At 31.9% G+C, this 13,903-nt stretch overlaps 1 protein-coding gene and 1 pseudogene across 1 annotated transcript in view; both read left to right on the plus strand.

Annotated features, from left to right (window-relative positions):
* Positions 1-1,734: 1,734 nt before the first annotated feature.
* Positions 1,735-4,438, plus strand: LOC107025091 (annotated as a pseudogene).
* A 2,757-nt stretch (positions 4,439-7,195) lies between these two features.
* LOC107007937 (T-complex protein 1 subunit alpha) overlaps positions 7,196-13,903 on the plus strand; it is a 10,013-nt gene continuing 3,305 nt past the window's right edge. Inside the window, exons 1-11 of the mRNA XM_015206797.2 lie at positions 7,196-7,404; positions 7,503-7,567; positions 8,832-8,921; positions 9,014-9,100; positions 9,207-9,266; positions 9,379-9,429; positions 10,327-10,422; positions 11,423-11,488; positions 11,769-11,986; positions 12,474-12,570; positions 13,230-13,316. Coding sequence (XP_015062283.1) covers positions 7,332-7,404; positions 7,503-7,567; positions 8,832-8,921; positions 9,014-9,100; positions 9,207-9,266; positions 9,379-9,429; positions 10,327-10,422; positions 11,423-11,488; positions 11,769-11,986; positions 12,474-12,570; positions 13,230-13,316 — 990 coding nt within the window. The 5' untranslated portion in view covers positions 7,196-7,331. The remainder of the gene's footprint in view (positions 7,405-7,502; positions 7,568-8,831; positions 8,922-9,013; positions 9,101-9,206; positions 9,267-9,378; positions 9,430-10,326; positions 10,423-11,422; positions 11,489-11,768; positions 11,987-12,473; positions 12,571-13,229; positions 13,317-13,903) is intronic.

The raw sequence follows: 13,903 nt of genomic DNA on the forward strand, positions 1-13,903 counted from the left end.
TTTAATACGAAAAAATCTAAATAATTTTGATTACGAAGACGCATGAGAGCCACACAAATGGCAGGTCTGTTTTTGATTTTGCCGTATATGATTCATGTAATGACAAGTACAGCATACGGACCATTTTGCTCCCTTGTGGGAAAATTATATAATTAAGACTCATCATATTTTTGGGAAAAGTAGTAGGGACCTTTTTGGATGTAAAATGTGAACTGCAGGTGGGTTCCATTTACTTTGACCTAAAGTTTAGGCCATTGATGCAATTTCATCATCAATGAGGGACCATCACCTGCAAAGCATGTGCTTCACACTTTTCTTGCCAATGGACCTTTCCTAACTTTGCCTATCTTCTGCATAAAAATAAAACCTATAGTATATAAAGTTGCCCAACCAGCACAAGTACATGACATAAGAAATAGTACATGATACAATTGCAAACACAATACCGGAATTTTGAATTTTAATTTTACGAGTTTTGAATCGACAAATTCATTATTTGAGCAAAAGTCATTAGCTTCACCTTTGACTAGACTACTACCATTTCTATCCCCATGCAACAACCATAACTACGTCTTATACTCAACAACAACCATAACTATGTCTTGTACTCAAAAAAGTCAGGGTTCTAACTTCATGTTGCTTAGACTCTTCCAAAATATGTTACTAGGTGCGTGGTGGATCCTTTGCAATTTTGGAGAATCCAACACAGGTGCAGGAACATTGTTGGAGAGTTCGAGTAACATAGGTTATGACATTCAATATTGATTGAATAATTACTATGCCAATTACCAATTTTTTACAGTACAAAAGAGGATATGGTACTCCAAAGTCTAAAACTCACATGATTAGTCATGGCTTGAATTGTGCATAATTGGAGACAACCCATGTACAAGGTTTGAGTAGTGGAGAAAAGGAACAAGGCAATTAGTGAGTGCTGACTGCCTTCGGAGTTTGTGACGGACAAGAAAAGTCCAAAGACAGCAAATGGATGAAATTTTTAACAGAACAAAAAATATCCAAAGATGACTTTTCTGTTTAGCTTGACAGAAGATGCAAACAAAAAATATAAATCTGTAATTTAGTTATTGGATTTCTCCTCAATAAACAAAAATTAAGATCAAAGAGGAAATGGGCTGTGATTTACTTCAATTTACAAGGTTGCACACTTGAAGATGCATACTATACCAAAAATATCTTCAGCGTCAATTAATTAACAATAACAACTTAATTAATTGTGGCTAAGTATATTTTTTAAGAGACAATTAATTAACACTCTTATAAATGTTGCTAAAGTCTATAACGACATTATATCCAATGACAATTAACTAATGTTAATAAAGACTTTAGCACTCTTTGTTAATATGCATAGTTACTGCCGCTAAAAGATATTTTTGTTGTAGTGTACATTTAGGTGGTGGATCGAATCCCCTCGCTGGAAAATTACATTGTGCATATAGAGTTAGGGCATGTTTGGATTGGCTTTTGGCATATGACTTATAAGCCAAAGTCATAAGTTAACTTATGGCTTTAGGCTTATTTTTGTTATTTTGATTTGAAAATAAGTGTTTATATGCTCTTTTTAACTTTATCCAAACACTTCAAAACTGCTTAAAAACTATTTTGACTTAAAAGCACCTAAAATAAGTTAGTCCAAACGAACACTTACATTTTTGTTTTGTTATTAATTTATATATATCATTAGACCTCTTGACACAAACAATAAAACATAGCTCAATGGTGAAAGGAGTGCAAATTTTCTTAGATGATGATGTAGATTCAATTTTCGTTACCCACAGTTTTAATGTTTTTAGCTTTTGCGTGTTTGCTTCTTTAATTTTTTAAATTCCGTTGATAAAAATCTTGTCTCCATCACTACGTATCTCATATACAATCTGTAAATGTATATGAGACTTGAGCTTCTTTTTTTTTCTTCTCAGCAATAGTTGAGACTTAGAGAGTAAAACAAGAGGTATATATGATACATCTACTTAGAAGAAAGAGTGTTATAGATATTTATCTCTCTGTTTCACCCAAAATGGTCAAAGCAGTGTGTGTTGCTTTGTCTAAACTGCATTGTGGAGTTACACTAGTTCTCTTTCTTGTTGGAAAGTCATTTTAGTATTGGGATCGTTTGGTGTGAGGAATAAAAATAAATAATTTTGAGAATTGTTTTGTTTGGTTGATGTGTACGGGATAACTTATCCTACCATTTATACCGTAGTGATGGAATAAGTTATCTTTTATATATTGTGGGATAAGTTATCCCATGATAATTAGTTCCAACCTTAACGACAAACTAGAAGTGAAAATAATGTTACAAGGTAAGAGCATTTTGTTGATGCAAGTATGAGACATTAGCTAGGTGCATCTTAAACCACAAACGTAGGACAATACCTTAGAAGAACTTGCCAATAAAATCTTTTAATTAGTTTCATATCATACTCTCTGTGTTACAAGAATGAAACCTCCAAACTAAAAGTATTTTTTCTCTTTCTTATCATTTATTAACAACTAAACTGAATATTATAGCATAGCAGAACATGTAACAGTATTGGCCTAGCACTTCCAATCAGAAAAACGAATGCAAAAATCTCAAATGCACAAGATAGTACTCCAAATAATTAAGAATATTTTTTATAACAATAAACTATATAAATATATACATATCTGATACATTGTTATACATTATCACTAAACAATATCGATATATTACAACCACCTACACGGCTATTTTAGTTAAAAAGAATTTTGGACAATAGTACATTTATGTAAGAAACCTATTTTTATTTCTCTGTAATCTTGTATGTTTTTTTATTTTAGCAATATCTCCGCAGATGGTTATATTAAAAAAAAAATGAAAGCTCCCCTCCATCTCAATTTAGCGAGATATGAAATTAAAAGATTTTTTATTGATTTTTTGTGAAATATATAATTTTTTTATGGGCAACTTTCACATATAGCAAATAAAAAAGGGAAACTTACATAAATGTGCTATAATAATAAAATATTTACCATTTATAGCAATAATATTTTTTTTTCACTTGATCGTTTTTAATTCATTTATAATACAATTTTAATACATATTACAAAGAACAATTTATTATTCACATATAATACTAGTTTTAATGATGGATAATACATTTATCACACATTTTAATACACTTATAATACAATGTGACCATTTTTTACCAAACAAACACAATATATTTCAAAAACAATTATAATTCAAATATATTGCATAAATAATTCACTTTTAATACATATTACAGATTTATCACAGTATTGCTATAAATGGTAATAAACAAAAAGTATTGCTAAAATCAGTAATTATTTTTTAAAATGTACTAATTTATGTAATTTTTCCAATAAAAAATTCATAGTTGTATGTTATAGTAAAGTTTGCATAATTGTGCTCCATAACAAATATATAACTGTATAATTCGCTATACATATACAATTGTATGATTCTCTGGTCTAAATTGTATAATTCGCTCGCATCGCTATATATATACAATTGCGTAATTCGCTGACATAAATTGTATAATTCGTTGCAATTGTATAATTTACTGGCCTATTTCACTGCAATTGTATAATTTGCTGGCCTATTTCGCTGCAATATTTGTATAAATTTTGATTTGTATACAATTGAATCGAAGTAAAATATTTGTATATTGTAAAATTATAAGTGTATAGGAAGAATATATGTTTTCTCTCGCTTTATACAAAAACAGAAACACAATTTATACAATTCTGTTGTATAAAGCGAGAGAAAATTGTATTTGACTGCAATTGTATAATTCGCTGGCCTTTTTCAGTGCAATATTTGTATAAAAATTGCATTTGTATGCAATTAAATCAAAGTAAAATATTTGTAAATTGTATAATTAAGTGAATCTCAACCATTATGCTGCAAATTTTGTATGGAGACTATGTTGTTACCCAGTATAAAATTTAAGAACCAAAATCTCTGCGTTCATCCGTTCTGCATCGACTGTATAACAACATACATTCCCGTCAAGCTTGTTGACAATGTCGTCGAAATTCCTTGTCCGTTTCCGAATTGTAACCAATTTTTGGACCCAATCGGTTCTCGGGTTTTGTGAATTCTGATCTGTTTGATAAATGGTCTGAAAAGTTGTGTAAGTACTCTGTATTAGGGTTGACGCGGTGTTACTGTCCTAATCTGAACTGCTCTGCTTTAATTTTGGATGAATGCGGTGGCGTTGCGACGGGATCAGAGTGCCCAAATTGCAAGAGATTATTTTGCTTCCAGTGCAAGATTCCATGGCATGATGGATTTCAATGCGAGGAGAGTGGGGCATTGAGAGATGAAGACAACGTCACTTTTGGTAAGCTTGCTGAGGGTGAAAAATGGCAGAGGTGTCCTAAGTGTCGCTCTTTTGTTCAACTTAGTAAAGATTGTCGTCATATTACTTGAAGATTAGTTATCTAGACAAACGTTTGCTATGGGACACAATTAGATTAAATAATAGTTACTTCATTTATTTCAGATTATAAATTTGTTATTATATACAATTATCCCATTTTTTATTGACTTGGTGGTTGATCATGGATTTGGACCTGGTAATTTCTTCAGCCCAATTTGAATTGGATTATTACTGCCATAACTTGTTACTTTTAAATAATTTATTTGGAGTAGCTCAGAGTGTTATACTCTGTTTTTCAAAAGAAACAATTATTATTAATATTTAATTCCACCTAAAGTAACTTTTAAAAATATGATACTTGAAGTAAACAATTTTGACATTTCACGTAAAAATGAGGCGTAATTTTGGCTCTAAATTGTCTAATTAGTCTTAATTATTTTTTATATTTTGCTCGTCACATTTCATTTCATTCTTTGTCAATTGTCATATAAAAAGCACTATCGGCACTAATTTGTCTAAATTATTTTTTATATTTTACTCTTTTGCTTTCATTTCATCCTTTGTGAATTGTCATAGAAAAAGAGTGAATATATTTACTCTTAAATGAGTGAATATATTTACTCTTGAATATGTGAGAGAGAAAAAAATCAAATTTCATTAACATATCTAGTTCAATTTACAAAAACTTTTTATAAGATCAAAAAATAATTTTATAGCAATATGTGTGTTGACAAGGAAACTAAGATATCATTTGAAAGAGTCATTCTTTAATGATCTAATTGATGGGTTGTCTATATGTTCACACACATTTCATCTAAAATAAATACTACCAAATTTCTTAAAACTTAATACAAAAATTATTTAACATCATCAATTCAGATCAGTTAACTCACACCAAATTTTATATGAAATTTTAAATTTAGTGTAAAATTTAGTGTTTTTAAGCTTCAACCCACACAAATTTTTACATCAAATTTGCTAAGTGAATAGTGTTACATCGAATTGGGTGTAACACTATTTATCACACCAAATCAGTTTTTGAATATTTTCTTATAATTTTATTATACAGACTTTTAATTAACATTATATAAATGTTATATTTTAATTAAATCTCTTGTATATTTAATTATTTTTATGTAATATTTTTACAATATTAATTTTAGACATAAATTTTAGTTTTTTTATAAATTAATTTTTCTATATATGACTTTTTTTTAAAAAAAAAATTATGTTAATTCTACTATAAATTATAATTGGATGTAAAAGAAAATAATATGAATTATATATGATGAATGTTTTAGAAAGAATTTGTTTTATGACATAAGAAAATATAAATGACATAAAAAATAATAATACAATAATAAAGAGAGAGTAAAATATTATTTTTTTGATATAAAGTTTGGTGCACATGATTGGAGTTAATTACACAAAAAATAAAAATAATGCTGATACCAAATTTGATGTTTTGAATTGGAGATACGTTCAACAATGAATTACAAAAATAGTATTACATGACAAGTGATTTTTTCTTGAAAATAAGTAAAACAATTGAATTAATTTGGAGGAAAAAAAAACTATGCGAAAATTAAAATAAAAAAAATAAATTGAAACTAATATTTAGCACAATAATTGTTAGTTATTATTGTGAGAATTATGTTTTTTACTTGATTAAAAAATAAATACTTCAAATCTTTGAATTTGGCTTATGATACTGGAAAATTATAAAGAAATAAATAAAAAATATATATACACATAATATACATTTGATACAATTTTTATACACTCAAATTTCCTCTAAAAAGCCTCAAATTTTAGGTATGAGCTCCTCTCAATATATTTGAGTCTTTTGATATATTATTGATTAAAAATAATTATCGTGTGTATCACGTCAGATTTTAAAATCAAGTTTTGAAGAATCTTTAATGACTAGTAGATTCTTTCAATCCTAACCAATTTAAATTCTCCTTTTAAAAGAATCAAAATTTTATATATAAGCTCCTTTCAAAGTTTTAAATTTTCGATATATTATTATTCACTCGAAACCATTCATATTTGCAGTACGTCGAATTTTAAATTTGAGCTTTAAAAAATCTTCAATAGTTGAACATATTGTTTTTAAACTAATAACCTATCAACCCGTTTTTAAGGTCTAAAACACGACTATCCAACTTCAAATAATAGGTATCTAAGAAAGTAATTAACAAACTTCCATCATAAAATAATATTTAAGCTTTTTTTGGAATAATATTTAAGTTCAACATGAATTTTCTATTTTTTTTTCGAAACTCAAACTCAACCAACAATTGCGGAGTATCTACGTTCTTCATGTTTTTTTTCTCTGATTTTGTTCCATTATATAAACAACTCTACAATAGTAGCATTCAATTATTTCTAAATGTTAAGATTTTAAAACTCTCTAATCCTCAAGTTAAACCACAACAGAAAAAGTAAGAGATGAAGAAAAGAAAATATCGTGAACTTTTCAAACAATAACAAATGCCAAGTCGCTAATTTTTGTAATAAAGTAATAATTAGATTATTATGAATAAAAATTTGTTAACGCAATAAATATTTATGATAATTTTCTCTACAAGTATTCTATTTTCCATAGTTCAAACAAAATTAGTTTTCATTTATTTTGTAATTTGTTTAAATATTTTTATTTATGATTATTTTGAACTAAGAAAGAAAAAAACTTTAGGGCCAAAATATTATTCTCAAGGGTACAACAAACCTAAAACCCTCACGAACGAGCAGTATATCTCACTTTGCTGCTTCTCATTTTTGTACTCAAAACATTCCACACTACAAAAGGGCCTTCGTATTCTTCGAGAATCTGCTCTCTTCTTCACTCCATAACCCGATCTAGGGTTTTCTCTCATTGCCGATCTCCTCGCATTCCCAACATTCTCATCACTCTCCCGGTCAGATATATAGTCGGAAATGGCGTATTCAGCACAAACTCTTGATATTTCCGGCGACCGCCAGTCTGGTCAGGATGTTCGCACTCAAAATGGTACTGTCATATATCGCTTCCTTCCCCCCTTTACATGTATTATTTTACTCTTTCTACTTAGTGAAGTAGTGATTGTGTGTTGTATATTGGGATTTCAGTGACTGCATGTCAAGCAGTAGCGAACATCGTCAAATCTTCGCTTGGACCTGTTGGCCTTGATAAGGTTCGTTTCTATTTTTCGTAGCTCTTATATCTGTTTGTGTACTCGTAGTGTATTCTACGCTACTAGTAATTGTTGTTGAAGAAGTTTAACTGCATCTAGTTTGCCTTAATTGTCAAAGTTACTTACTATTTCTCTTGTGGTTATGAATCTGGTTGCCAGTTCTAGGAGGATGTTCATACCTGGGGTTTTGAGATGTTTATCAAGTGAAATTTCTAATTTAAAGATAAATTATTGATCATTGGAATGAAACAGGGTCAAATTTAGATGAATGGTGTATTAATGAAGTGAAATCTCTAGGATTCTTAGTTGCTGAAGTGAGCTAACTAGCATATTCACTTTTGCGGATAAATGCGCAGAGCAATTTAGAGAAGTTTATGTGAAAGCTCGAGTTCTGTGGAGAGCCTCTGGGTGGTTGTTATTTGTGTCAAATTTGTTCGCCATTACCTGAATGATTTAAGGACTAGAAAAAAAACAAAAAGGTAAGTGAGCATATTTGCCAAGCTTGCTCATATTGAGAGCATTTTAGCCTGCTATTATCAATAATCCCGTAGACAGGTGTAGTATGGTATGACTATGGCTTCTGATCAAACTCATTTCAGTTTATAAGCATCAACACTTGGTTAACCAGTCAGTTGGTGGACTTACAAATAGTTCAGAATCAAAGCTGAAGACTAATGCCCTGATATGTGACTGCCACAATAGATGTAGAATGACACCCTTAAACATTTTATTACCAAAAACTATTGTGTACCAGACTGGTGAGGTGGAATAAATACTTGAACAGAATAATCTGTCCTGTTCTCATCCTGACTGTGGAAACTCAGGAGTAAGTTCAGTTTTGAAGTACAAAGGCTGGCTAATCATTTGCCAGCCCAACTGATTATATTTTGACATTGAACAGGATGTATCTGCACTCAACACTTATTTTATATCTTAAAGTATGGAACGGATTATACTTATTACTTAAAATTGGTCGAGTTAATTATCTTAATGCCTATCATATATCTATTTGTCCTGTTTTCATGAAGATGGAGTCAGTCACTACCTCAAAATTTTTCGCTTCTGTTTATTACAAAACTATTGATGCATATATTCATAGGCTCGAACGATGTTTGATATAACACAATTGGATCCGGTCACATTAATGAAAAAGAATAAAATGGCTTTGGTTCAACATTTCTAGTGCCCCCACCCCCTATCCAACACATATTTGTTGCTTGAATGGTCGATTGGTTGTTGACTCATGCATTGCTATGAATCTCAGATGCTCGTTGATGATATTGGCGATGTAACAATTACTAATGATGGTGCTACAATTCTGAGGATGTTAGAAGTTGAGCATCCAGCTGCCAAGGTAACAACATGAACCTTCTATTTTCTCACTCAGGCATACTGTATAAACTCTTTGTATAAAGTGATGAACCATTTTAATGCACTATGTTATAGGTTCTTGTTGAGTTGGCTGAACTTCAAGATCGAGAAGTTGGTGATGGAACAACCTCAGTTGTTATTATAGCTGCAGAATTGCTTAAGGTATTCTTGCTAACGTACTGCAATGCACACACTTCTCTAAGTATTTTCAATTCAAACAGTTTGTGCTCATAATTTTGGTTGATATTATCTGTATTAATATTTGCAGGGAGCAAATGAGTTGGTGAGACACAAAATTCACCCAACCTCGATCATCAGTGGATATAGGGTAACTATCTGCATTCTTTTTACATGCAACTTAAAAGAAAAATGACAATCCCTTTATTTGTGATTCCAAAAACAGAAAGCCTTTCTAATATTATACTTCTTGTTTCTGGCAGCTAGCAATGAGGGAAGCATGCAAATATGTTGAAGAAAAATTGGCTGTTAAGGTATTGATTCCTGTTATTTGGCCTTCACGTATGTAATACTGTGTATTATGCTGATGTGTCTACCACATGTGAAGTAGTTTGTTCAAATTCTAGTCGAGCTTGCATTTTCTTTGAACTGTATAATATACCTTGTGGACCTTAGAAGAAAAGGACATTGTCTTAAATCTATGGTTATTAAGTCAGAGTTTCATTCCTAGGGAAATTGCAAGTACAGGTTGCACTTGCAATTTCGAGTATCTCGTGATTTATGTCATTGCTAAGATGTAAGAACCATTTAAATCCTTTATCCAATCAGGTTGAAAGCATGTAAAGGTTTTCACCAATCTACTGCATTAGGAACCTTAGACTGGACATTTTGCCTCCTTATGTGGTGCTTTAGTGAAGCTGCATGGTTAATAAGTCTCTCATCCCTCATGGGCTCTGCTATTAAGAGCATAACGTTGGACAATGAATAATATTGGCAGAATGATATGTTTGTTGTTTAGGAAATGGCGTTAATGGATCTTTTAGTGATCAAGTTTTAGCATCAGAAAACTAGTTCCTGGTCACTTGTAACTATATGTTTACATCTAATTGGAAATAAATAGTTTTTAACTTGGTTTATGTGTTTTTACTTCATAAAATTCAATGATTATAATTTCTTTCCAATTCTTAAATCTTACTAGTACTTATTTATTGTGTTTATGATTATATATTTTTGCATGTATTGCATAATTACACTCACACACACATATTAGTTTGTTCTTTATTAAAACCTTTCATTGATATAAAACTTATATTTAACTGTGCTTTGCACTTGAAACCCTAGCAGACCATGGTGCATTTCACCACTATTCACTTTTGATGTCTATTTTAGTGCAGTTCATGATCTTTCCAGTTTGTCCACTGTTTTTTCAGGTTGATAAGCTTGGAAAAGATTCTCTTATAAACTGCGCCAAGACAAGCATGTCATCAAAGTTGATAGCAGATGATAGTGACTTCTTCGCAAATATGGTACGCTGGTTCTTGAAATTGGATTATCTTGAATAAACTGCCCGTTCTTGAAAAAATCCTAAGGATAAGCTTTTTAATAGTGCTCTGAGCTTTGTCCTAATACAAGAGGAGAGTATCAATGTTCACATAACCTAAGAAAAATCTTATCTCACACTGACCAAGAAACACACTAGCTTTTTTTGAGACCTGTTTAATCTGAGTGATCATTTTGTGCAATCTGCATATGCTGAACATTATAACCCATGTATGTGTTGTGTAATGGTTTCGTTATATTACCTGCTTTAGGCTGAACCACAGCTTAGTTTTCTCTTTGATGTTGCTGCCTTTAGGTAATTGATTATTAGACTCGTCATGTGTATGCTTCCTGATAGTAACATTCTCATACTTTGCTTTCATACAATTAGTATCGTGTTGATGGGAAAAGAATGAAAACCAGGGGTAAGTTTATATTTCCTATTGTTTGTGATGCTTCATAAGGTGGATAGAGTGGGCCTAACACCCTACTAAATTCACCGCTGTTTTGTGTATAGTGTTTTGAAATATCGGAGCTACCTAATTTAATATCTTGTGCCATTTGTGCTAGGCTGGTTATTGGAGAAAAGTTGCTTCTTTTTTTCCGCTTCCTTTTCACATAAAATTTCCCAAGACGTACATCTAACTTTAGTTACTGAAATTATGTGGTTAGCAATATTGATCCTTTTAGTTAACTTATATATTTAATTCCTAATGTTGTGGTTCTCTTTTTTGGGGCTAATAGGGCCCTAACAACGCTTGTTTAACAATTGTATGTTTGCTCCTTGCATAATTTTTCATACTCATTGAGTGTCAACGTTTGAGGATCTTTTTTCGATGCTAATCCTTTTGCAATGTCAATTTTATCATGCATGTGCAGCTAAATTATTCATCTCATGTGTTTTTCTTTCTAAGGGTCTTTTGTATCATATCTTTTGTGAAACATCATTCTAAGGTACCATAATCTTTAGCAATTGGTCTTTTGTAGGTTGTTGAAGCTGTACAGGCAGTTAAGATGACTAATGTTAGGGGTGAAATCAAATACCCTATAAAGGTGTGTTGTTAATTCAAGAAAACTTGTTCTGATAATTTGGAAGGTCTTCTTTATAGTTTTGTTAATCTGGAAGCACATTAGAACAATTTTGGCCTGTTTTTGTTTCATTTATACTTTCTGTTGCTTTTTGAAGGTTGCCAAACATATCCTTAATGTTGAGGAATACAATAGTATCAGTTTTAAAAAATTAATTTTGTGCAGTTTTATTTAGTGGATTCCCTAGATTGTTTCACATCTAGATCAAGCACTAATATAAAACTAAAACTTTATTTCTATCCAGGGTATTAATTTACTTAAAGCACATGGAAAAAGTGCAAAAGATAGCTATCTATTGAAGGGTTATGCACTGAATACTGGCCGTGCTGCCCAAGGAATGCCTCTGAGAGTTGCGCCTGCACGGATTGCTTGTCTTGACTTCAATCTTCAAAAGACAAAAATGCAGATGGGTGTTCAAGTGTTGGTAACTGATCCTCGAGAGCTTGAGAGGATTCGCCAAAGGTGATATTTTACTGGACCATTGAGTCTATTCTGTTGCTATCAATTTGTTAGCATCAAAACATCGTTCTACTTGTCAACTGCTCATAACCGAAACCAAAGAAATAGAAACAAGTATTTGCCATATATGGCCATGATCAGTGCTGGAATTTTTTTAATTCAGAAATTTTATTGCGAGCGGTGACTGTTAAATATCTCCTTCCTGTTAGATGTGGATTTGAGATTTCCTACATTTATGCGACAGTTTAAATATGTTGGGTATTTGACTGCTTACCACAGAGTACATTTGATATCTTATTGCTGGTACTGAACGATGAGGCCTAGACTGTTGTTTTTGACATAAGTTTGTTATCTCTAATGATTTCACAAGACTGTTTTGCTTGTATAACTTGGGATAACCGATGACACTCTGTAGCTATAATTCACAACATATTGGTTAAACCACAGCAGCATGTAGGAATTCAGCCCTAATGTAAATTTATGTTTACAGAGAAGCTGATATGACAAAAGAACGGATTCAAAAACTTTTGAGTGCGGGAGCAAATGTCGTTTTGACTTCAAAAGGAATTGATGACATGGCACTGAAGGCAAGCTGTTAACTTTGGTTTTTACTTTTTATGTTTTGCTGTCTCCTTCACATGCTCTACTCCGTTGAATATGAGTTCCTATATCTAACTCATACAAAAGTTCCTTTGAAAAGGCAAGAAATGCTTTGTCTAATACCGGGCTTTGTTTTATACATTCTAGATTTCTCTTAGGTTTTCCTGGCATGTACTTGATAACTGTACCCTTATTGTGCTAGTATCGTTGCAATCAACTTCGATGAATGCACCTAAGAGTGTGCTCACTGAATTGTTGGGGTGTTTTAAAAGTTTAAATTTCAGCAGAAGCAAAAAACACTAGGTGATTTCTTTCCATCTGCCGAAGGCTTGGTGGGCATAGCTACTTGGTACCTGTTTGCTGGTGGGAGGTAGCAGGTACCTGGTGCTGATTAAAATTTAGCTCTTCTATAAATTATTTACTTTAGGATAAAACAAAAAGGTTAAAAAGACTAGCTCTTGTTGTGGCGGTAATGGTAATGCTTGTTTTGGAAGGTTGTGAAGTTAGCAATGCTGATATCCGTCGTAACTTGTCTCTGCTAGAGAAATTCCAATTGGGGTACTTCTGTTTGTTTCTTGTTTCTTTCTAAAGTGTGATTGCATAAGCTGGTGCTGTTATGATCTAATTACATATTTTCCGGTTTCAGTACTTTGTGGAAGCTGGTGCCATTGCGGTCAGACGTGTACGCAAAGAAGATTTGCGCCATGTTGCTAAGGCAACCGGTGCAACTGTGGTATGTTAACTAGACTGGTCTGGGAATTTTCTTCTGCTTTTTTTATTTTTTTGGGTCATGGCAATTCATACCCCTTATCGAGGATCAAAATTATCTCTTTCCCACTTCTCTTCTGTCTCAAACTCTCAACCTCTTGGTTTGACGTAGAGTGCTCTTCCAACTGGAGCAACCTCACCTCATCATGCTGTTTCAAAGTTCTTTTTAATCCTTCTATGAATCTACGAAGTTAAGGTTTTACTCATCAGATAGGAAAAGACTTGGTGATACCTAGCTTTATCATGCATTTTTCATGATCATGAATGTCGAAAAGATACAATTTGTGTAGAGAGTTCTGTTATGTAATCCGCAGTAGACTTTTAAGTTGAACAATGAGCGTCATATGAAGTTCAAAAAGGTTAGAGATTTCTACTTGAATGGAGTAAGGATCAAGAAGAATGGATAGAACTAGCTTTCAATGAGTTTGTACTTTGGTTTATTGATTGTTGGATTGACTGGAGTCCAATCGCGAGCACATGAAGAAGTCTCTGTTTTTTTTTCCCGGAAATTGTATATATAATAAGCTGTTTAACAGCCCCCCCCCCCCCCCC

This window comes from Solanum pennellii, chromosome 1, assembly GCF_001406875.1.
Source record: "Solanum pennellii chromosome 1, SPENNV200".
NCBI lineage: Eukaryota > Viridiplantae > Streptophyta > Magnoliopsida > Solanales > Solanaceae > Solanum > Solanum pennellii.